At 50.9% G+C, this 25,640-nt stretch overlaps 1 protein-coding gene across 2 annotated transcripts in view; it reads right to left on the bottom strand.

The window, feature by feature from the left end:
* The window catches only part of trip10a (thyroid hormone receptor interactor 10a), a 46,275-nt gene extending 21,432 nt beyond the window's left edge, over positions 1 to 24,843 (bottom strand). The window contains exon 1 of one of the 2 annotated variants that reach the window (XM_015349066.2): positions 24,507 to 24,843. In XM_015349066.2, coding sequence (XP_015204552.1) covers positions 24,507 to 24,530 — 24 coding nt within the window. In that variant the 5' untranslated portion in view covers positions 24,531 to 24,843. The remainder of the gene's footprint in view (positions 1 to 24,506) is intronic. The other variant, XM_015349067.2, reaches the window with a different exon arrangement.
* Positions 24,844 to 25,640: the final 797 nt, after the last annotated feature.

The raw sequence follows: 25,640 nt of genomic DNA on the forward strand, positions 1-25,640 counted from the left end.
CTTTCAGCCCAGGAAAGCACCAGCTTGCTATCCTCTGAACTGACTGTAGAAGGTCACTCGTGGAATATGTGCAGAACTAAACAGAAAGTGGTTTAGAAGATCTGACGTTTAGTCTACTCATCGGCACTCAGTAACCCGAAAGCGATGGGGCCAAGAAAAGCTTCAACCTGGCTCCGTTACAGGTTGCTGGCACAAATGGAAGTGTTAATTAACCCCGTGTACGTAACGAGGAGTTTTTAAAAAACTTTCCTGCTACAGGGTTCCCAGGTTGTGCCAGAGTCGCTCATCGCTGATGTGGACCTCAGTGTGCTTGTGTTTCACTTCCAGATGCGCAAGCAGCACGGGGGAGAAGGGGAATTCTAGGTCTCAGATAGTCATTTCATTTTCTCCTTTTCCCTGAGCAGCGTGTGCTGGCACCTCAATGCCACTGCTAACTTGTAAAACTCCCACAATGCCTTGGGTGGAAATGCTTGAAGTTTCCTACTGGTAACTCCCCGTGCAGCACCGAGAAAGAGCAGCACTGCAACACTGGTGGGGGGTTGAGTGTGTGCCGTTTATCCTCCGTACAATATCAGAAAGAGCACAAATCCAGCAAGAGGCACGTTAGTGCTGGAGACCAGAAGCGAATTGTCACCCACACCCAGAAAACCAGCCAGGGTGGACTTGGACTTTGAAAGCATTTTTTTACACCCAAGAAAGACCTTCTGTGGCGCAGAGGGCATTCCAAGGTCTTTAGCTCAATATTTCAATTGAAATTAAAAGCTAACTGGCAGACACCATCTCTAATGATCTATAGGCAGACATAAAACAGACTGAATTCGGCTTATTACAGAGCTGGATGGTTGGGATAAAGAGGGCAGCGGGGCAAAAACTCAGGCACTGGGGAATGACTCCTTCTCTCCTGCCAGTATGTCAGAGCTGATCAGTTGAATGGGCTCAGCTCGGTAGCACGGTGCTGGGGGCGCCCCCTTCCTCACCCCGGTGTGCCGAGATGAGAGCGGGCAGGAAAACGTTTCATGCCCCTGTCGTTTCGCCCTGCGCTGGTTTCACAGGCCGTGCTGAAACACCGCAGGCCACCCGCCGCCGGCCAAGCTAAACAGCGGGCAAACACGAAGAGGAAATGGCCAGGCCCTCAGGGCTGTCGCAGTGCCAGGAGGAGGAGGAGGAGGGGCTGGTAGTGGTGCCAGGAACCGCAGACGCCCAGACCTCTGGGATACGAGCTGCTCCGCGCTCAAGGTGCACCCAGGCACACATAGGAAACTAAAAGGAAATCTGAACCAAGTATTCAAAATCCTCACAGGCTCTGACCGTCAACCCAGGGGCCATTTCAGAATCTACAGTGAAACACAAACCACAGGCCACAAGTGGAGACGACGTGGGGTTTTACGATGGAGAACAGGAGGCGCTTCCTTACACAAAGAGTTGCAGGAGTATGGAACCGGCTAGGCAGCCGTGTTAATTCCCAACTGATAACCTGGCGTCGTTCAAGAAGGAATGGATGACATCCTGGAATCAATCATGTACTAACTCCCCGACAGGCTAGGTGCGCCGAACCACCTCTCGTTTGTAGCCTCTCTTAACAGCTTGTGAAAGGAAGCAAGAGTTCCGACCAGGCCTTTCAGTGTTAACACCAGCGTAAGCACACACACACGCTTGCTGTTGCCGTCAGGAAGTTTGGAGATAGAGGCCGCTACGCCGCAGGATTCTCAGCCGGGAAGGGGGGTGGGGGTTCCCCGATCGCCGCGCTGCAGGAAGGCAGCGTGCACGAGGGCGAGGAGACCGTAGGCCGAGCGGAGCCGCGGCAGAGAGCGCGCGCTGTTCAAACGGGCCCCCCCACACATCAGCCTGCTTCGGGAAACACAGCCCTGGCTCCGGGCCTGCGGAATGAAAACGGGACCCGCGGTCTCATTCCGCCTCTCTCTCCCTCCCTCCCTGTCTCGTCTGGCCAGGAGCCACGTGCACAGGCTTGTCTCTCTCCGATTTCTTTTCTTTTTATCAGAAACGGCCTCACTCCACCTCCTCTCTAGTAAGCTAGCTTGCGTGGGGGGGGGGGGCATTCCTGACTTGTTAGGTCATGCCAGAACCTTTCGCATCACAGGAAGCAAAAAAAAAAATGGCTCATTGACTTCATTATTGACCCCAACCCCTTCCTTACGAATATCACCCCAGGGGCTGCAAAAACAACAGAAAAACTATACACCAGCGCTCCACAGACATCGCTACCTGAGCTCAGGCCCTGATCCTTTCTCTGATCACGCTTCACTTGGCTGGGCAAGGCTGGGATTATTTCACCCCTCGTCTGCCCTCATCTGAAAGAGGCACAGATGACAATCATGAAATCTCTTCAGTCTCGGGCAGTGACTACAACAGAGACTCGAATGAAGTATGTGGCATCCTGCAAAGTACTGACAGAGTTAACCCACCTGACTGCCTCAGGATCAACGGTTAAACAAGGACAAGCCCACGTGGAAAACAGTAACAGCAGTGACTGCTAAAGGGAAGCACTTCTTTACACTAAGGGTGGTGGGGGTCTGGAGCAGGCGGCTCAGCCGTGCAGTTGAAGCAGATTCAATCAAATCTGGACACTGCAGGATGAGATCCTCGCGTCATGGAATACTGGAAACTGAGCAAGCAAAGTGGGACCACTAAACGCTGTTCCTAGTGAAGAGCAAGAAGATCCGATTGATCTCCAACCTCTTCCTATCAGTTTCCAAACCAGTTTAAGTTTGCTCTTTAGCTTCCCCAATGACTGTGCTATAAAGCAACCGTCTATCTCACAGCAGGGAACACATGCTGGTTTACAGAGATCTCCATGGAGTACTGACATACAGAAGACATGGATTAATAACCTTATTCTTATTCTATTCCTTTACTTGTATAATGTTAGCATGCCCAAAGGGATTGGGCAGCCAGTTGACCTTGGACTCCTAGAGGTTTCTTTTCTCCTTACTAAGGAGTTTTTGGTTCCTCTCTTTCGTTGTCTTCTGGTCTTTCCTGTTCTGTATCCACAACACATATGGTTACTTGCTTCGTTACGCGCCTTGGGGCAACCTTGTTGGGAAAGGCGCTATATAAAATGAATTGAATGTACAAAATAATTAACAATCAAAAGTGACTGGCAACTGAAACAGTCCAGCAGCAAGAGAGTATCAACTGCTCTTCTAACTGGACCTTGGGGACAGATGAGATAAGAGCAGGGCTGCTGGAGTCCAGTTCGCCAGCAAACAGCTGGCACCATGGTAACAACCCAAATATAGGCCCCCTGTGGCAAACACCCTCGGTGGGAGCCAGTGCTTTCAGGCAGGGTGACAATCTGATTGAAACATGCCAGTAAAGCAGCCAGGGCAGTCCAGATTAAGACACGCACTGCAGTCTCCCAGACCCTAAACTTTCACACCTCAGCACACAGATGCACATCGCACACATGACCGATAAGAGAAACTGTGAAGATGTCACTCAGTGGTGAAACACTATCCCCGCCTTTGGTGCCCAGCTCTTAACTTCCCTCTGATAGCAATAATAAGCTTGCTTTTCCTTGTAATTCTTCTTGTCACGCAGCCCTATAACCGATCTTTTAACCTAAAAATGTTTTTTTTTTGCCATTTCTTCTTTATCGCTTAATGGTTAAAAACCAGCTTTGGAACAAAGGCTGCTAACAGTCAGGCTGAGAGGAAGTGCGAAAGGGGAAGACCTTTTGCACAGTGCCATGAACACTTTCAGCGTGCCGTGAAACCTGCTCTGAAACAATTCCCTTGTTCTTTCATTTGTGCGTGTATGTGGGGGGGGTGGGTTAAGTGCTCAATAGCTTCAGCTGCAGGTCTAAGAAAACAATGACCAACAGCACGCAGAAACTAAACCAGTCCTGCACAAAGAACTTGGCTGCAATCTGGCACAGTCTGCATGTTCACCTGTTTTGCATTAAAGCTTCCTGACAGCGATCTCGTAACTACATGTACCATAAGAGCCCAGCTGGCACTGCCTTGTTCTGGGCTTCTGGGTTCAATTCCAGGTCAGAAGAGCCTGTCTGTGTGGAGTTTGCATGTTCCCCCTGTTATTTTGGGACTATTGGTTTTCTCCCATCTCACAAAGAGATGCAGATGAGGAGGTTGGTTTGACTGGCTACTCCATATCTGGGAGGTGTGGGGGTCTGTTCCCCAGTACAACCAGTCCTGGCTATTAGAACACAGATCCAGAACCACACAATAGGCTGGAAGTCCTGGTTGCATTTCTGGCCCTTCTGAATTCGAAGCAGAACCGGTCTGGAAGGATTCCAGACATGAAGAGGCATCTGCATCTCCAGCCCCAGCCAACTCCTCTTCCTTTGTGGCAGGACTGCATCCCTGCGTGTTCCACTTGTCACGCATACCTGAGAGCCAGACACTGGGCCGGGCCCATCAATCACCACGCCGGGCAACGCGGTTTCGTTTTCACGCCCCGCAGATCACGGCGTGTAAAATTCCTTTCGCCCGTTTTTTTTTAACGCAAGTCTGCTTCTCGGAACTTGACGGACGCTCAAGCGCACAACCGCCCTGGCTGACGCATTTTTACCTGCTGATGAGACTGTGCGGCTGGCTCCTTCCGAGTCTAGTGCCGGGATTTCCTCTAGGAGACCGAGACAGAGGAGTGAGCTGGATTGACCCCTCTCCCTCTCTCCCTGTATGATCACCGGCTCAGGACCCCGGTGCTGAAGAACGAAGCTCCGCCCCGCTGGGGAGTTTGAATCTTTAGAGAAAAGCTTCCCTCCTGAAAACAGGGCAGTGGTGTGGGACAGGGGAGGGGGCCCTGCACTGTAACTGGAAGGTTCTGGGTTCGAATCAAGAGAAACGTTTTTCCCTCCTGAAAACAGGGCAGTGGTGTGGGACAGGGGAGGGGCCCTGCACTGTAACTGGAAGGTTCTGGGTTTAAACCCTGCTCTGCTGCACAGCACCTACAACTTGACTTGGACTGTTCCAGTACAACACAAACGGAAGTAGCTTTGTTCACATTTACTGAGCTTCTAGCAGAATTAACCAATATGGCAGCTCTGCTCAAAGCCCAGTCTGACCTTAAGCCCTGAGGCTAGAGGCTCAAAACCCCTCAGCCCTGCCGGTGTCCAGCTCTGCGCATTCCAGAGGGACAGGGCTAAAAATAGAAAAGCCCCCCCCCAACATGGCTGAAGACCCCAATTCCAATGGAGCACGGGACAGGTCAGGGGTCAAGGAAAGGAGCGAGCACTTTGTTTTTTTAGGAATTTCCCTCCGAGGCCCGTGCCCCCACGTGCAGTTTAAATTCGGAATGAACGATCCCATTTAGCAGTCCGAGATGTCGAGATGTTTGGGCTTTGCAGTGCTTTCGATGTTCTAAAAACTGGACACTCCATCTGCCTGGGAGGTTGATCGAAGCTTGCGGAAGGATTTTTTTTAAGTAAACACCCAATGGAAGGGAAAATCCCTTCTGATATTGGGACTGTTCCACAAAAAGGCAATGGAACCGATCAACATCCACCTTTTTACAAAATGGGGAAAATGTCCTTTCACACTGCTGGCTGCAAGGATTCGAAACTCACTTCCCCCTAACCTTGAGGTCTGAAATTGAAAATCCAGGTTTTCCTCGCTTGCTTTTGAGGGAAGGCGCGGGAAACAAATCTCCATCCCTAACATAACAAAACGGGGACGGCATTGTCACGAGGAAACGTTTAACCATGATCGATGAAGGCAAAAATTTTAAAAAAGGTTAAAAAAATGGCACCCTGCTTTCTGCTCCTGAAAGGCGTTTCCCTGTCCCCTGGGGAAGTCTGGCAACAGCACACCAGGCTCGTGCTCGACCGCCGGGCGCGTGCCGCGTCAGCAAGCCCGACACGAGGTCTTTAGACCGCGAGTGGGCAGAAGAGAGCCCAGGCAGTGCGAGCAGACCCCCCTCTGCGGCTGGGCGGCTTCCCCAAAGAGGGGCGCTCTGTCTGCCGTTCCTCATAGAGAGGCACTTCAAAACGTTCTGGGAAAGAAAGGCAGAATTTCCTCCCGGATTAAAACGATGCGCAAAGCCAGAAGCACCGATGTGACAAGAGCGGCAAGGAACGGCACAGGCCGATTGAAACCAGTGGGGAAACTCTATCCAGTTTCTCCCCAGCTCATTGGTGGTGTGTGTGTTACATCCCCACCTCCCTGGGATCCTGCACCCCAGCCTCAGTCCTGCAGGGGGGGGTTGGGCAGCGTCTGCAGGGCTCAGCCCAGCTCTGCTCCTAATGACCCAGTCCAGCCCGGGACCAGCCGAACAGGATTCCAAGGGCACAAGCACCTGCCGACCTCAAGGATCCCGCTGGATCGTGGGCTCCTGAGGCTTGGAGCTGCGTTTCGATCTCCTCTGCACCAGTCAGCTTGAGCGCATCAGCCCGCCGCGGAAAAGCCCGGCCCGGAGCAGTCGGCTGAGCGTTCCTTGTCCCCACCCAGGCTGGAATCTCTCTTCGATACCAGTGGCCCCCTGCACAGCACAGAAGACCACCTGCCCGACTCCTGAAATGCTCGCAGGAACTGGAACCCGGTTATGCAAGAGATAATAACTTAAAAAATGTGGGCTGCGTGTTTGAAAACTAAAGGCAGCCACCTCCCCACCTACGCACACTCTCTCTCTCTGGAATACCGGCGTGTGAATTCTACAATGCTCCCTGGGTCATGTGATCTCTCACGATCCCCATGCCAGGTTAGCTGTGGTTACACAACATCATTCCAGCCTTTTCCTCACCACTTCAATCCCTCACAGCCAAAACCCTTAACCCAGGCCGCTACAACATGACCAGCAGTGTGGTACACACCAGAGTTTAACCACAGGGGGCGCAGAGTCGAAACTCGGGTGTCATCTACTTCAGCTACAGAGCTACACCGCTCTGCAAGATGGAAAGACATTACAGCCTCCACCGCCCACACAGGCGGTCTCTGTACGTGCAGAGACAGGGAAATTTAAGGAATGTCCTCCTATATCTAAGGCCGGCTTCTGCTCTTTGTACAATAAACACCACATTCCAGATGCAGTGAAAAAAGCATTGCTCAACACCCTCCGATGGGATATCAGTTCACACAGTAAACAAATACTGAAAGACGCAAGACAGGTTTACAACCTTTGCAAGGGACTGAGGGCTTGCATCTTGCAGATCGCTTTAAGGCAGTTATAGCGGCTCTTTCCCAAAGCCAGCTCTGGTTGTGCCCCTTTCTGCTGGGTTTATAACCGAGTGCGGAGCCGGAGGTACTGCATTGAACACGAAACCCAATCAATAGTTTTATAAACTTTTTTGGACTAAACGGCTGCAGGTCCATCAGGAAAGGCCATCAGGAAATGTCACGTCAAACATCAGATACTAACCTTTAAGAAGCCAACACCAGGAAAGAGAAAGTTTCAATTAGGCAAACAGATCAGTTAATCAAGGGCCTTAATTAACGAACAGTGAGCATGGAAGGATGGGAAATGTGCTCACACGAACCCAGCCTGGGATACAGGGCCTGATCGAATCAAGGGAGGAGCTGCTCAGAGCCGAAGCCGTTGGGAATTTGAACCGTTGGGCAGGCCGTCTTGTGCAGCGACTCATCGGAGGCTGCGGGGCAGGGACCGCCGACATTCCAGACTCGTTCCAGAGCGCCACGCCACCGGGAGAGGAGAGCCGTCCGCGGCCACGGCGGCTCCCATCCGGACAGAGTCCGCCGCCGGGACCCGCGACACATCGAAGAGCCAGGAGGTGGGATTCCGGAGCAAACCCAGCGGGGAGCTCCGTTAGGCCGGAGCGCCACCGGAGAGGCCGGAGCTCCGAGCGCACGTGCATGCATCCTTGTAGAAGCGCAAGTGAAGAAAAAAGTTTTGGGAGAGGCACAGTATCTGTGACGATGAGGGTGACGTCTCTCGCCAATGAGGACTGGCAATGCCAAGTGACATCATGCCCTGCAGCGGACAAGCGTGCCAAGTGTCAGATTCCAAAACAAGCGACCGTTCCCATTTCCCCACGAAGAGGACAATAGCTTTCCCTGCCTGCCGGGTCTAATTTTTTTTCTCTCTTCGCTTAATTTTCCGATCCGATCGGCCGTCACGAAGGTGTCCGTCAGCAGCGCCGAGATGGGGGTTTCCTGCTGGCTCTCGGCACGAGCCACCTGATCTTTCTGCTCAGGGCGGCAGGAAAAAGGAAGAAATCGACGGGGCTAGAACAAAACCAGAACCAGTTAAATTAATCCTTTAAGCTATCCTGCAGTGCAGGATCCGCAACCTCGGATTTGCTCTAATCCGGCAACTAACTTCCCAGTATTTACATGATAGGGCCTGTTGCAGTGCTAATCGGTTGCCATTGTAACCCAACCCCCCGATTAAGAAACTTTTAAGATGCATTTAAAAAAACACGGTGTACTTCTTCCAGCTTTTTTCCCTGAAAGCCACAAGAATGAGTTGCAAATCCACAGGAAATGCCCTTTAATGAAAGGAAAGTGAAACACCCCGGCTTGGAACACCCCATTAAGACATCCAGGCGTGTGTCTGGTGTGGCACACAATCCCTGGACACCATGTCCTCAGTTTATCTGTGCTCCGGCCTCTCCCGAGATTGACGTGACCGTGACGTGACCGTGACGTGACCGTGACGTGACCGTGACGTGACCGTGACGTGACCGTGACGTGACCGTGACGTGACCGTGACGTGACCGTGACGTGACCGTGACGTGACTGTGAGGGGGGGGGAGTATTTTACCGTTACACAACACGAGGAGGCCCATCACCAGAAGACTGCACCAGAGACAAGGGCAACCTCAACCTCACCTCTTCATGACAATTCGGCATTTCTATACTTTGACCCTTGTGGATTTCTCTTTTCCTTTAGGATTTCTGTTTAAGATGAGTACAGCCCACTGTTACGGGGATAATTGGACACGTTCCCCTAACGTCTTTTGGAATTTCCTACACTCAATTCAGCACTGCCTTGCTTGAAAAGAAATTAAACCTGCTGAACTACCCTCGACTTGACGTGAGCTCTCTAAACAGCTGTCCACAGACAATTAAACAAGAAAGATCAGATGCCACTTGTACACACCATTCCTACCTATGGAGGAATATTAAAAAGTAAAACCAGATGAACTGGTCAGGAGCTAATTTGGGGGATGACAGTCGGAAGGGACTTGGCTAACCTATTTTTAACTTCCCCACCCGCAGTGCCCTGCCCCACTTACCCGCCTCGACACCTCCCCAGGGCTCTGAACCTGCCCTGGCACAGCCCTCGTTTATCGGCAATCGTCTGTGGGCACTCTGCACTGGCACTCATCACATGGCAGAAGGCACTGCCACATACCTTCAACCAGCAAGATTAAATACACCACCTACACGCAAACTAATCCAGCAAAGGCAATCAGCTCGCAATCCCACACCGCACCACTGCTCTGGGCAGGGCAGCCCTTCTCTGTGCTACAGTAAAGAGTGTTGGGCTACCCAATTACTTTCTTCCCCCTCCTGCCTCACCCCGTATAACAGACTTGTCAGGAGTGTGCTGTCCTCCTTTGCAAACCATATTTAGGAACTGCAGCACCCAAAAGTAAAGGGCGAGCCAAAAAGAGCTTTAGAAATGTTCTGTGTGTAACATTTTTACCATGTGCCACACCTGTCACCTCAGAAACATACAGATGCACTACATTCCATTCGGCACACCCTTCCTCGTGCATTTGACAGGCGGGTTCTGCCACAGTAAAAAAATGAATAAGGGTTTTTTACCCAGAGGTTTTTTTCCTTGGAGATTTAACAGATATTAAGTAGTTCCCTGTAATCAAAAGAAAAATACAGAAACCCTCGCTTCCTCTTTCACAGAAACAAGCAGGAGACTTGGCAAACGTTGAACAAGGAATTAATGACCTAATAAAGGCTGACGACATTTTTCATTTCCCTTTAGTAAAGAACAGATAAAGGTGGCACACAAGAATTTCACATGGTTAGTCATTAGCTGCTTGGTTGCTATTTTAAAAAAAAAGCTAGGTTTTCTGCGCCTGCTACACATCCACATCATCCGAGTTGAAGACAGCTGCTCCCAATCGTCTCCGACAAAGCGAAGCCAGCGAACTTCAGAATCACTGCATAGCAAAACACACAAACCTGAACGCACAAGAGGAAAAGACGTGGAAACATGCCGCAAAATCGAAAAACACGAGGCACCTCTTTACACAAAGAGTGGCGGGGGTGTGGAGCCAGCTACCCCAGCCATGTTGTTCAAGCCAATTCCCCCGACTTCTTTCACGAAACAGCTGGATGAGATCCTCATCGATAGGCTCGTAAATACCAAACGTGCTGGGTGGACTTCCGCTCTTATGCGGAGCTACTATACACGGCCCCCTCTTGTGATTTGTTGCTTGTTTACTGGAAAAAAAGCTGAAAAATACTCGTGAAGTGGACGAGCCGACCGGCAGACGGTAATTTTCAGAAAATAACCTGCCGGCGACACTCAGAATGAAACAGAAAGCCCACGAGAGCGGTCCCCAGGACTGAGCGTGGCCTCACCCACCATACAGGAGGCGGGCCTTCAGTGACCTCGGCAACGCCAGGGACTTAGCAACACCGCGCTCTGCGCTGCGCTGCCGGCTGGCCCACCCCGCCCACGTTCATTTGTTTCAAGAAGAAACAAAGCCCTGGAAGAGCAGGTGCCCGGGGGAAACAGGGCCGTCACAGCGTGGATGAAGGTAACTGAGCACGGCTGAGCCTCTCGGGGGATCAGAACTTCCACTAATCTGCCTCGAGGGTTACTCTGGTAGCATTTAGCTCTCCCGCACTCCCACAAACCTGCTTCCCTCTCGGTGGAGAGAAAAAAAAACCTGCTTTCCACGTCTGCTTTCCTGCCTAGAGATGCTGCCTACACCTCTCTTCCAACAGCTTGGCGCACCAATTAATGGGACGCACGCATTCCCCGGCTCTGGGGAAAGACGGGCTGTACACTCCAGGCCGAAAACAAAATCCTTCATTTCCTTAACTATCTGCAGCAGCAGCGCCCCCTGCGCAAAGCGGACAGCTTGGGAACCAGCTCGGAGTGCCTTTCATTTCCAGCACCTCGCTGGTGACCATAGCCGTGACTCCAAAAAACGGGGAGCACGCATCTTTTTCAGGTCCCTCGCACGCGGCGTATTCCCACTGTTCTCAGACCCGCCGCCGTGCTGGGGATGTAACGAGCGGGCGAGCGGCACCCCCTTCGGGTCAGCCCCCGCGGACTCGAAAAGCACCCGAGTAACGACCCCAGCAAAGGGCGGCTCTTTTGGGGATCGCGGGGTAACCCCGTCCCCAGCTGGCGGTCTGCGCCGGTCCCAGAGCAAGCAGGAAAGGAATCCCAGACTCCGAACTGACAGTACAGATGCCAGCTGTGGGCTCTTCCGGTCCGCAGATTAGCACAGGCGCGCAGGGAGAGGGACGGGGTTAATCACGGGCTGAGATCTCTTCAGATGCCATAACATCCAGTAACAAAAGGGCCACTTCTAACTGCACTGTAAACAGAAGACCAGCTTTCAAACACAGACGGAGGCAACGCTGGAACTTTGGACCCGCGTTCTCTCCATCTAATGAAAACAAACAGATTTGGCATCTTTAAAGCCCTTACGTGTCGACACTGAAAATAAGGATCAGAAGGAAGTTCAGAAATGAATCCAGGCCATGTAACTTCTTTCCTCATCAATCTGTTTGATGTCTTGAGGGACCCTAAGGAATCCGATGCCACAACACAGCTGGACTGTTCAGTCCAAACCAGGATCAAAGCACCTGACTGACCCAGCCGGTGATCCATTAAAGAATTGCTACTGATGAACAGTGGAACACCCCGATTTCCTAATGGACATGGAGCAGCGGGAAATGTTTCCTAAAGAGCCTTTGGCCGTGAGTGGCAGGGATATCCCATTCAAACATGTTCCATCTACTATCATGCTGCAAAGACCCTATATTCCAAGCAAATGGCTTTTGCCTTTAAAATAAGTCCAATCGCCAACTGTTTGATGGGAGGAAGATTTCATGTAGCAGCACATAAAAGCCCATCTGCTTTTTCAGACCTGGCTGCCTGTTGATCCACGTCCTGTAGGAATTAATATTATCTGCTCCCTGTACAGCTTATAGCTCTTTCCCTCTCCAGCTGGCTCAAACGAGCCAGATCCACTTACCCCCCTCCTGCATCTGAGTCCCAGGGGACTTTCATTTGTGTTAAACAAGACGGTTATTTATTGGCGCTGCAGTGGAATACTATAGACTGCCTTTCAAAGGGTCTGCCCTTGAGTCCAGAGGAGAAACAAACACTGGGAACACTTCCTTCTCACTCCGCAACAGCCAGGAGTACGGATACACTGAAAAGCTGGGTCCTTCCCGGCCAAGGAATTTGGGAAAGAAAAGCCCAAGACAAACATTCCAGGGAGATGAAAACATTCCATGCCGGGCACGATTCCGAGTGACCGCTGGCCCACAACTGATTGGGCATCAGCCTCTCCAGCACAATCTACTCAAACAGCGCCGGCTCCGAGCCCGAAGGTGCATGCGTCCGAAATCTCCCCGTCTTCCAGATAAGAGATAAAACAGAAACCCGGACTGCTGCCCTCCCCCGGGTCTCGACCGACGGCCTCTGCTCGCCCTGAAGAAAATCAGGGGAGCCAGCAACAGCACCACACAAGCGCGCTGCCTCCCGGAAATGAGCAAAGTCCCTCTTTGAAAACCAGCCATCTTTCCTCGGATGATTACGTGATCCCAAGCGTCTTCCAGGAATTATGCTTTTGGAGACCTTCACGCTGGCAGACACAGCAATGCCTTTGTGCTTGAGATGTTCCGTTTAATCAAATCTTTTTTTTTAAATGAGAAAGGAGAAACTGACCTTAAAACAATTTCTTACTTTGAAATCATTTTCTACAGTCATGCGCTTTATAGGCAAATTCAGCTTCCCAGTTTGTTTTTTTTTGGGGGGGGTGGTGGTGGTTGTTTGATCAGCACTCTTCCACCACATCGGGGGGTGGGGGGGGTGACTGATATATCTGCTTTGCAGGACGCTAGGATGCCGCCCAGTTACAAGGCCGCAGTCCTGCCATTTTTAGCCAGCTGTGCTCTTTGGGGCCAAAACCACAAAGTCAAGCCGGGTGAGATCGGGCTCAAGGCTCATGTGCGCCAGGGCAGGAAAGTAAAAAAAAAAACCATGATGCCCTTCGCCGCGGCTCAGCCTCGCTTTGATGACAGCGGTGACTTTTGCCAGATTTCCCTGTGCTCGCAAGCGGCAGGGAAAATGCTCACGCCAGCACAAAAAGGAGAAAAAACAAAAAGAGCGAGGCGAAATCGCAACGGATGGGTGACTCATCCAGAGACGGCTGACGTCCAGGCACCGAGCTTTGGGGAGAGAAAGGGGACATGAGGCACTTCCACTTCCTGTATCAGGGCCTGGTCACAAACCCCCTTGAGGGAGATCACCCCCACCTTGACTTTTGTGAAACCAAATCAGGAGCTTAATTCTTTTTTTTTTGCCAACTTCGTGATGGTTTCCAGAATTGCTGAGGCCCAAGTCCACAATGCCATTGCATAAGAAGCATTTCCCCTCTCGCTGCCAGGTTTGCAGTGCTTGCCTGCTGTATTAATGCTGGGTGCACAGGGATAGTGCTTTAAATGTGATCAGATTTCAGATATCAAGCCTGGATTGAAGACCTGGGACTTCAGTCCCGCCCACATGGGTATGCTGTCTGCTGAAAAGATGGTGGAATGTTGCCAAGCCAAGAAACTGCACTTTTTCAAAGAATTGTCACTTTGATAAAAAAAGCAGACGTTTCGGAATTTCAGGTTCGGCCAATAGCTTCGGAAATCTTCCAGAAAATAAGCACTTGTGATAAACCGAAGTGCGCTACCCCAGATGGGATCTCTTCAAGCCACGAAACTGTGGCAGACGAGCCCGCAGAGGAAAGGGAAAAGAAACAAGTCGATTTCAGAGTTTATAAAATCAGGGCAGAACTAATTTGGTACATTCTCCTGGAAGAAAAAGGAGGGGAAAAGCTGAAATTAGCTGAATGCAATGAGGTCAGAAGCAGAGGAGTGCTGGAGCGCCTCTCTTTTCAAAGTGAATGCAGGAGCCTGTTTGTTGTTTTGGAGGGCTGATTAGTTTAACAAGCTCAAAGGTATGAAAATTCGAGAAGCCACCAGCTGGGAGCCAGCCTCCTCTTGCTCTGTAAGGCCAAAGCACAGAGAGTGAAGGAGAGAGGCCTCCACAGCTACAAACCCCAAACTATATTATATTACATCAAGCTGTGCATCTATAGAATATTTCTATTGATCAAATCTGAGTCTTTCCTGTTTTGTATTCCATCGTGGCAGCTGATTTCATTTACAGGACAGATAAGAATCTTGCCCAAAAATACCAACCTACTCTGGTTATCAACCAGTGGACACAATGCTCAGGGAGATGTGAGTATCTATTCCTTCCCATCTTAAAGTCCCGCCATCTGAAGCTAAAGACGACCAGCAATAGCGCACAACAAACACTCCTGCACTTAGCCGCTGGCCGTGGGCACAGTGCAAGGCCTGACGCAGACACTCCTGCACAAGGCTGGCATTTACATAACAGGCACAGCAGGAAGGTGGAAGAGTTACAGGGAAAAGACTTCCCACTGCGTTCACGGGCTCTCCGGGTTATGGGAGAGCTGTGGCCATAAAAGAAAAAAGTGAATCGTAAAAGAACACAGTAGCAGTGGAAACAGAAGGGAGGGGAAGCTTGTAGGCTTTGACAGAAGACGATGTAAAACGTCTGGTTTCCTATGAGAAAGAGGAGGCTAAGCTCCAAGGGCACACAGAAGGAAAAGGAAAAACGGAGGGGGGGTGGACGGAGAGAAACATCTGCTGTTCATCTCCATTTCCTGCCTGTGTTTACTGCCTGGGAGACGAGGTCACCCGAGCCGAGTCCCAGCCACTGATGCCTTATTCTGAAAAGGTCCACACAGACTGGCCCGGGTTCCTACCTGAAAATTGTTTTTTTTTAACTTCCAGTTGGAATTCTGAAACGAGGCTGGAGGCGGTCCTGATCAGAGCCGGTTAGGGACCCAAAAGGCTCTAACCCACGCCAGCTGAATCTCAGAGCTCAGCCTGTGGCCCGAGCGAGCGGGACGCAGGCAGGGGAGTGACCTCCTGCCCTCCTCTCTAAGGAGACCATGTCCTTGGCTGCTACGGGACACCGAACTTATTATTAGGACCCTGTCGAAACAGAGGGGAGCACAGTTACGAGGTACTGATGGGACTAGGTTCACCCCAGCAGTGAGATCAGCTGGAGCTGTTGGACTGCCAAGCTGGAATGAAAGCTGCAGGCGGAACAGGAGCTGGCCCAGACATCGCAGCATGCTGGCCTTTAGAAACGCCCCTAGACACAGAAGTGAGTGTAGAAATGCTTGACCGATCACAGACATGTCACCCAAACTGAAAAAAACCTCCAAGCAGGAGTATAAACCCAGACCCAATGAAACACCTAACGCTTGACCCACAGTTTCCCAATGAAATTGCCAATGTAGAACCGAAGTACAACCTTAACCACAGAGCAGCTATTACTGTCCACAGCCTCTAGCTTTTATCAATAAGTAATATGAAACAAATCATTATCCTTGCAATCTTCTCCCATTTTTTGTGACCCCTGCGACATGGGAGAACCCACAGAGCGAAGGAAAAGGCCAGTTCGCTGCAGAGCATTTTACTGCAGCTTCCCTGACCTCATCTGCGGGGCAGAGGGAAGTTTAACCCCATGCAAGCTTGTCATCACAGCACCACCCCCTCCTCCAGCCCACTGGGATACGTGTGGGTCTGTACAGACCGTACATACTAACATGGCATTTTGCTGCCAAAATTCAGGCCTTTAGAAAAAAAAAAGCAAAGCTTACAGGGAAATGTAAAGACTTGAGCTACTCCAGGAGTTACAAGGAAGATGCTTCATGTCTGCCCATGGGAGACAAAGTGAACGGGACAAGCTGACCCAGATTCTGAAGAAGGACATGCACAGAGCCCTGGAATATGATGCTGTAGAAGCTGACCCGACCTGGGTTGATTCCTGACCTGGCCAGAGTATGCGACATGTCAGGAATAGTCTTATCTAGACACCCATTCGTGGCGATAACAGAGAGTGACTGGAGCTGTAATGAAACTATAAAACTGCACAGATTCAGGGCACCGCAGGAGACACACCTTGAGCACACTGTCTTTGGCGTTTCCCAGAAAGTGACCTTTTTTGTAACATATTGAAACTCATTTCAAACCTTCGCTGAACTGCACTGTATCTTCTTGCATCCTCCACAATGCGCACAGAGCAAGCCACAGTACTGGTTCTGGACTGAAAAACATGTTTAATTCTTTGCTCGGGTGCTTACAGACCTAGTCCCGGGAAGGATAGCTACTCTGATGGGCACCGACCCTGTCAGGACCTCAGTCCTGCTGAAGAGCACAGGACTCAGCGTGACTTCTGTTAGCGAGTTAGGCTCATCAACATCACAGAGAGCCCGTGCCCAACTGGAAAAGCACCAGAGAATTTAGGTACTTTGTATAAAAGAGGAAAAACTGCGTCCTTGACAAAGACTCTGGATGCTGAATCCTTCCTGTTCTGTGTTTCGTTGTGTCCAGATGTTATTTACCCTTCAGATGTTGTGCAGCGACACAAGAGTCTTCCTCAAACACTGCCCCACCCTGGGCAGCAAGGTCTCTTCAACCAAAGCACAGACAAAGCTCAGGGAGTTTTCAGTGTCTTTTCCTTCCTACCTTCAAATCCTGCTGCCTTAACCAAGAGGGGTCATCAAGCACAGAGCTGGTCTGACCAAAATAACACATCTGCCTTAAGTCCTCTGGCAAAAGAGAAAAATAAATGTTTCCTGAGCCAAGACTCCAAAGAGACTGCACAGCCTTCACAACCGAAACGGCCAATACCACACTGTCAATTAATCAGGTCTTGCACGGAGAGCGAGAGCCGGCTTCCCTGCACACTTTGTCACAACAGACTGTGCTAATTACACTCCACTGGCCAGACTCTGGAGACTTCAAATCAAAACACTTTACACTGGGTGCACAATCCCGAGCAGCTCCAAACCCCCGTGTGCAACAGAGGGGCGGGGGGAGGAACTCTTCGGGAAACTTCATCTCTGCTCAGTGGTGCAAGATGCCCAGAACAGTCGGTGGCAGGTGGCAGGAGTGAGGGCACAAGGGTCAGCCAGACCGCCCTCTCATCACAACACAAGCACACATCGCTCTCCCGCCCGGTGCACTACTCCCTGGGAACGGCAGAAGAGAAAGGAAGAAATTACAGTATATGATGCCTTTCAGACTACAAATATCCAATACGGTTGCAGCAAAGCAGCAGGTTTAAGTTCAAAACAGGCCGGACAGGCGACAATGCCCAGAGAGCGATCTTTCCTTGCCCACTGTTGACAGTAAACGCCCAGAAGCCAGGAGCAACAGGACTCCAGCGCAGGGCCAGACCGAACCAGAGCGGGTCTGCAGGACCATATCAAACACACATCTGAGCGAGGACATGGGAATCGAATTAAACCTACTGCACTCCTTTCTTCCGCGGTGCAGAGCAGTGGGATCGCACAGCTCTATAGGAGTGGAGAGGTTTCCTGCTTAAGAGTGCCTTTCTACGATGAAGTAACGTATCAGGACACAACTCACTTGTGCTTTAGAGAAAATGGGTCTCAACTAACATAGGTCTTGCTCATAGTGGAGAAACAGGCATCTAGAGGCAGTTGAGGCCATTTACACAAACCTCATTCTGCCCAGGGAACATGTTTGAAAGGAAGGGTGGCGTGATGACTCATCATCTTAGAACCGCAGCAAGTTAGGCCATCGTTCAGCCCATCGGTGGATTCGGCCCACACACCACCTCACGGGCACTCGGAGAAAGGAAAAGGAGAGAAGACAGAACAGGCTCTCTCTCTCTGTCACTGCTCCGGTCAGGGTTCCCTGCACAGCTATCGTTTCTCAAGGCTGTCTCGTTATACTGCAGGAGACGCTGGATGTTGGCTCAGACACTGTGATCCGCGTTACAGCCTGGCCTCACGGCCGGTGCGTTTCACTGCAAACTGTTACCAGCAAACGCCACCTTTTATTCTGTTTGTGGAGTACAGATCTCGAGCTCTTAACTACATGGCACAATCGGGCCTGACATTCAAACACGCGACCTCCTTTGCAGTGTGCGATCACCTGCTTTCTGCGCGAGCGTCTGCGTCTGGCTCTACACTACACAACAAGCTTGGGGCTTTGGCCAAGCGGCTCCCACGTGACCTGCATGCCAAACCCTTGTATTTACGGGAAATACAGGAAAGGAGCTTGGAGTTCAAAAAGAAAACCAGGCGTGCACAGGTCTTCTTGCACGTCTGAGAAAAAAACAGCTAAGAGTAAACACTACACTCAGCCCCCCACAAAGAACAGATATACCCATCCTGAAGAACCAACACAGGTGCGTTCCTACATTAGAAAGATAAACAACTTCTTTTTAATCCTTTTTTAAAGGACAAGGACAAACAAAATGGGTCCTTTTAGCCTTTCAGAGGCTATTCTGGTCTCTGTTTGCAGATTCAGCACTTTTTGCATCAACTCGAAGGCTGCTGGCTCTTGTTCTGCGGACAGTGGGAGATAAATATAGCACTGGAGCAACTATAGTTAGTCCATCCTGGTGCAGACCCGCAGTTTCAGAGCGGGCTGCTGATAATAGCAGGAGGAGCCAGTCCTGAGCTGTGCTGTAGGCCGCCTCTCAGCCTTCATGCCTTCTCTAACACAGGCCCTAATTACCCCGTCTACGGCCAAGGAATAGGGGGAAAGAAAGGCCCTACAGGACGCGGTAGCTTGTGCAAGGAAAGCCCAGAATTAAAGGGCCAGCTGCACCAGACACTCTGAGGGATATTTCAGGACACACAAACTGCTGGACTCTGGCTGTGAGGGACAGAGCTCCAGGAGTGAGCCCAGGCACAGAGAGAGCAGAACCCAGCATGTGCGCAGGGCTCCAGGAGGCAGGCACAGGCGAGGCCGGAGAGGAGGGATCAAATAGAAACCCGACGGACCAGAACCGCCTCTGTGCATTCTGCTCAGACGATTTTCACAAAGTTTTTAGCCACCGAGAGCAGCTCAGACCTCAACGCGACACACACACACACCTTCAGGACGTCACCAAAAAGAATTGCCTCGGCACAGACCAAACGCAACATTGCGCAAAACACTTCACTTCCTTGGAACTTCGCGCTGAGCTGGCGGCTCTTATCCTGAAAGCAGACAGTTCTGCTGCCCTTTGTAACAACTCCATTTCCTAGAAGTGGCCAAAAACAACACAACGACAGACCGCAAGCCAGAAACCGGCCACGCTTCTTCACGACTGAGCAGCTCGGCAAAGCTTTCATTCAGCCAACGCTGGGCCCTCCCCTCTCGGGGCAGGAAAAACAGTCCAACAGTGCTTACCGAGGAGGAAAACTATCTCTGTAGCCAAGGTACTGCTCGAGTGAAAAATACACACAGGTCCTGCTGGCCGAAAGTCTGGGGAACTCCACTGTATCTCATTTTAAGAATACAGAGTTTACACGTACAGCCTATCTAGTTAGTTGAGTATTTAGTAGTCAACCGACCCCAAGATCTCAGCCAGCCAATTCTTGACAGAATCCAGGGTATGGGCTTCAACATCAGCTTGTTCCACACTCCCACCACCCTCTGGGTAAAGAATTTGCCTCCTCTACTCAGTTTTAAATGTACTTCCATGCAGTTCCCACTAGTGACCTACAGCTCGTGTTTATGAAACATTTCAAGCTGCATTAGGAAGAGAACGTATGTTTCGGAGACGTATTGTTTCTATTTCATACGCCCAAAAGTATAGGAGAAGAAAGCACACAGAGCTCAGCACACATCACATTCACTTGTGCAGTAATGCAGGGGGGTTGGATTAACACAAAGCACTTTAAAACCGTGTCCGTTTCAGACTGGTGACAATAAGCATGCAGAGCCAGGTCAAAGGGGATCTTTTGACTGAATTTTTGGGACACGTCTTACCCTATAGGATTTTAGAACTGGCTATTGAAGTTGAAGCCAATAAACATCGGAGCCACAAAACCGCTGGAGTGGATTACCCGCTTCTCAAAGGGATCTGTGCAGAAGGGGGGGATTACCTCGGCACACCCTCTACCTGCTACAATCGCTCCACTGCTAAGGATCAGCACTCGGCCACTGTTTCCTCTCCTGGAGCTGGGGCATGCTGGGAAACCGAACCCACGAGCCGTCCAAGCACCAGGCAAGACTGATTTTCACCAAACAGGAGAACTGTTTCGGGGTGGGGGTTCATTATGGAAATGCAGGTTTACCGCTTGGAGGCAACATTAAAATCTACATCAAACAGCACCAAGAATGCAGTTAAGTATTTTCACCCCATAAACAGGCAGGCATGCAGCCTTTGTGATCTGTCAGCCTCTTTGAATTCACAGATCTCTGGCTTACAGAGGCGCAGGCTTATAAATACGCAGCGACCCAGCAAAGTCACCTGGTGTCCACAAAAAGCCTTTGAACTGAAGACGATTATTCCAAATGACACGACTTGTAAAATCTGAAAATCAATACGAATCAAAACAAGGACCCAAAACTCTCACCCCCTTACGCTGTACGGGGATATTTTCCATCCCCTCTCTCCCCCGCCCTGTCTAGTAACGCTGCACTGACAGGCTGAAGGAACCTAACCTCTTTAGTCTTGAGCAGAGAAGGCCACAAGGGGATGGCATACAAGCATTCAGTATCCAGTTTCTTCAGAACCAGCAGTGAAACACGAACCAAACGAAACACGAAAGAGGCCGTAAGGGGAAAACGTAAGGTGAAAACGTGAAAATGCATTCAAAACCAACAACAGGAGGAGCTACGTTACACAAAGGGTGGTGGGTGTCTGGAACAAGAAGCCCATCCATGCTACTGAAGACCTCCCCCTGGCTTCTTTCAAGAAACAGCTGGATTAGATCCTCGGGTCAGGACCACAGGCACTTCTTCACACAAAGGGTGGTGGGACTGTGGAACAAGCTTTCCCAGGAATGTTACTGAGGCCCATACTCCTCTCAAGAAACAGCTGGATGATACCATAACTACCTAATCAACAAACGGGCTGGACAGGCCCAACGGCCTCCGCTTGCTTGTCACCTCTCTTGTGTCATGCCATGATCCACAATTCCCGACCTCCACCCGATTTCACCTTCTCCCTCTCCCAGCCCAGACTGCACAAACCGGTTTTGGCAGCACAGCTGAAGCCGCCAGCAGGCAAACCCGAGCAGCCTGTCGGACTGGCGGCGGCGCGGCCGGCAGCCCTGCGAGCTGGCACTGCGGAGGAGTCTGCGTCCTCCACAGGCAGCTCGGTGGCAATCAGGGGGGGGGGTTCCCCCCCTCCGCGCTCAGCAGCAATCCCCCATCACCGGGGATCCCAGCGAGAGGGGCCGGGGGCAGCTGGCACGCGCTGTCCGGAAGAGGTGCAGCACCAGGTCCTGCTCGCCACTTATCAAGAACGGCGGCAGGGGCTAATCAAGATGGGGATAGCTAAATTCCCTGGCGACGGCGTCTCTGCTGGCACACACACACACACACACACCTGCTGGAGAACTCCCAATGCACAAACGAGCCCGAGCGACTCTTTCACCTTCCTGGCCCGCACTTCCCTGTGCGACACGCGCCGCCCTGAAAGAGCCCCTTCAGCAGAGCCGGGCAGACGGAGCAGCGGACTGGAGAGCAAGAGTGATCCCCAGCAGGCAGCCTTCTACACCGTCCGTTACAGGCCAGCGGCTCCTTCACCCTGCAGCTCACAGCTGGCAGCCCACTGCAGCTCAGCAGGTGTGGGCCAGGCCAGTACCTGGATGGGAGACCTCCTGGGAAAAACTGAGGATGGTGTTGGAAGAGGTGTTAGTGGGGCCAGCAGGGGGCGTTCACCCTGCAGTCTGTGTGGGTCCTAATGCCCCAGGATAGTGGTGAGGACACCATACTGTAAAAAGGCGCCGTCCTTCAGATGAGACTAAAAAGCGCAGTCCTGAGTCTCTGCGGTCATTAATAATGCAAGGGTGTTTCTTGTAAAGAGTAGGGGGTTGTGACCCTGGTGTCCTGGCCAAATTTCCCCCCTGGCCTTTACCAATCACGCCCTCTTAATATTCCCCTTCGTTACTCTGTTCTCCTCCCCAAGTGGTGCACTATGGCTGCCATTGTGTCAGACAGGTGGGGCTGCACATTGTGGTGGAGGGGATTCCCAATTACCAGGAAAACACTTTGAGTGGAGTGTCCAGAAAAGCACTAAGTGTAAGAAATTATTATTATAGGGGGTAAGAGCAGTGGAACCACACTGGTGCTCATAAACACAGGGGGGAAAACAATCTGCTCCAGTCAGTTCAGCGCCTGATTCAATATCGAACAGTTCTTTGACATGGAGGGGTGGGCCACCCTGATGCAAGGCGAAGCCGAGCCAGACTCCAGACTCCTGCCTGCACCCCGGAGTCAGCTCAGAGCATCTCTCTTAAGTCTTAAATCTCATCTCCTCAGGCTGGACAGTCAGCAGCTCCAGCTCTGCACTGAAGGGATAGCGACCTTTGACCTCCTTTGACCCCTGACCTGTTTGTGTGTGGGGGGGGGGGGAGTGGTGCTGGCGGGTTGAGGTTGCTCTATATTCGACAAGCTGCCCCAGTGTGAACTTCACCAGCCCTTCACAGCCGATTGGCACTGTTGATGCTCCCTTCGATGAAAATGACCTGCGATTATAGAGAGCATTCCAACCCAAAGAGCGTCCCGAGGAAGGAGTGATGCACTTTACCTCTCACTGGACTGACAGGGGAGGCGAGTGAGGAACTGTTCCACCAGCTGCATTAAGCAGGAACTTTTGAGAGGCCAAACTATTCAAGCCCAGAGTGCTGGAATTTATCCAGGGCATGGGGGGGGGGGGTCCTTGAGCCAGTTTTTTTTAACTTTTACTCTACTTATTTGCAAAGAGCGCCCTGGGATCTTTAATGACCAAGTTGGCGGGACTTTGGTTTCACGTCCTACAGCACAGCGTCTCCAGCCAGGATACTGAGGGCACTGGTGTGGGAACTGTGGTCCAGTCTCTCTCCAGACACTTCAGACCCCAATCGCCACTGCCGCCTTTTAGGACCTGACCCTTGAAGCCAGGCGAGAGAATAAGCCCAGTGGTTCGGAGGAGAGGTAACAGTCCGTGGAGACAAAACGAGAAACCGCGACATCCAGGGTGAAGCCGGGCGCGCAGTTGGGCATCACGTACGGCGCAAGGCACGAACAAGGGAAATGACTGGGAGTCGCCGTTTCCTCTCCGGCACAGCAGGAGTAGTAGTAATAATAACAATAACAGGGATCCGATGTCGGAAACGGGCCGAAAAAGACAATTTTATTAACCTCGCAACACGGAGCCCAACGAGGGCCAATTAACAGGCCAAACCCAGACCGCCCGCAGGGGTAAAAAAAAAAACGTGACACGTCCGAAAAACTTCACCCAGCAAGACGTCTGACGACTGCTCGGAAGTAAAACTCCCACAACTTTTACATAATGTACCATGTCACAGACCTTAGTGACAAAACATGCTGCTGTCGGGACACTCACGCCGCCTTGCAAGAGGAGACTTATTCGGCCCAGCGGTAGTGCGACTTAATTAGAGGGTGACGGTCTAAGAAGACCCTGCGCTGTGTCGCGTTTGTAACCACTGATCGGGGCTGCAGCTCGTCACGGGGGACGCGTCTGCCCTGCAGGCTACTACATCACGACAAGCCCACATCCACGCAGCGCGCAGGATGCGGCGGACTTGGACTCGCCGCGCATTTAAAAATATCTAGCAAATTACAAGGCGAGCCCCGGGTAGCCGCAATACGTGTTCTGTTCAATATGTGGCCTGAAAGGTTGTGTGTTTTTTTTCTCTTCTACAGTTACAGTTTCTGCGTGCGTATGATCGTACAGATTCGATCCCATCTAAAATAGGATCGGCTTTATTGAACGATTAAAAAAAAAATCACGGTCAGCTGTTTTGTGTTTGCAGGGCAGGCAACGGCAGCACCCACGCCGACCCTTTATAATAAAGAGCACGTTTTACTGACCACGTTAAGAGCCAACGTTAACTTTTTAACATGTTGACCTATTTTGCGCCAAAGACAGAAGAGACGAGCAGCAACCTAGCCTACAATTAAGTACCCCACTGACCCAAAAAAAACTTCCCTAACAAACACAAAAGCGGACACTGTTTAAGGTTAAGGTAACCTTAATTGATTGAGGTAACTCCCATCAACTTGATGGGGTGTATCCGGGCCAACAAGAACAACAAAAGATTTGGAGGTTGTTGTTTTTTTTTCAGTTGAACGACTTTATAAAAGTCTTTTGGACAAGGCTCGCCAATTTAGCCAGCAGAGCATGAAAAATCAAAACGAAATCCGCCTTTCTAGTCAAAAGAGCTGCGCGTGTGTTGTGTTGTGTTGTGCTGGGGTGGGGGGGGCGGTTAAACTTCAAAGAAAAGAAAAAAAATATGCATCTCATTTCAACTCCAGTACAAAAGTAAAAAATAGCAAGAGGATTAAACTTACCCAAAGGTCCGTGCCCCAGTCCATCGCGACAACGCCTGGGAGTTTGCAGGAGTCCAGAAGTGTCACGACCCGCCGCACAGTATATCCCGAAGAGACGATATATGAGCGCTACAAAACCGAGAGATCGATGGATAAACTCTTCCCTGATTAAGCGACATCAAACATTTTTTCCCTTCGCTCTTGCGCCTCGTCTCGCAGTCGCAAAGCGAGGTGGGATGTTCCAGCCCTCGTATCCGCGTCACTCCCAGATCCTCAATCCTTAAAGGGGCCGGGCAGTAATTCCTGCTCGGCGCAAGGCGACCCCGTGTTGACTCGGCGGTGCGCTCTGCTGCCGCGCCTATCAGCTACAGACCAGGGGCTGGAGCCGTTTCCTATCGCTGTTGCCGTGTTTCGATTAACGCGCAAAAACTGGAAAAAGTTATCACTCTGCTTTTAATAACAGTGAACAAAAATACGATTAAGGAAAGTCGTATTATTAAACGAAAGAGTAAAAATAACTCTTTATACCTTATTTTTGTACCCTTTCGTTTAATAACAAGACGTTTCACACACAAACACTTCGGTATTATTGTGTTAATATACGATTCTACTCTCTTTTGTGCGTTTTAATTTAGGGATAGATGAGCCTCTTATTTCATTGTATACGCTGGCTCAAGCGATTCCGTGCTTCCGGTGGGAAACGTGAGTTTCCTCACGAGTAACAGCAAATACCGAAGTGCTTGTGTGTGAGACGTCTTATCTGCTTTGGGCGCACAGAGATTAGGTGGGACAGTCGAGCTCCCGGGATTGTAGAAGACGGATTTGAGTTTGAGCCACCTGGAGAGGTACGATAGGAGCTTCACCACAGCTCCGCCTAGCGGTGGCGCGGAATACGACACCACGAACCTGAGCTGGAGCCTGCTTTAAAAACGCGATTGAAAGAAGGTAAATGCGATCATAATAATCCACAGGAACAATGAAGGGGACATTATTCAATTAAGACTCACAACAACAATTACCATCCACAGAGCCTGTCGTGCGTTTGTCAAGGTGGCCATCCCTCGTGTGAAATCCGATTTGGTTGGCGGCGACACGACATACATAGCAGATTACAAACTAACAGCTATCAGAAAACTGATGTGTTTTGATACAGAC

Source organism: Lepisosteus oculatus, chromosome 11, assembly GCF_040954835.1.
Source record: "Lepisosteus oculatus isolate fLepOcu1 chromosome 11, fLepOcu1.hap2, whole genome shotgun sequence".
NCBI classification, from domain to species: domain Eukaryota; kingdom Metazoa; phylum Chordata; class Actinopteri; order Semionotiformes; family Lepisosteidae; genus Lepisosteus; species Lepisosteus oculatus.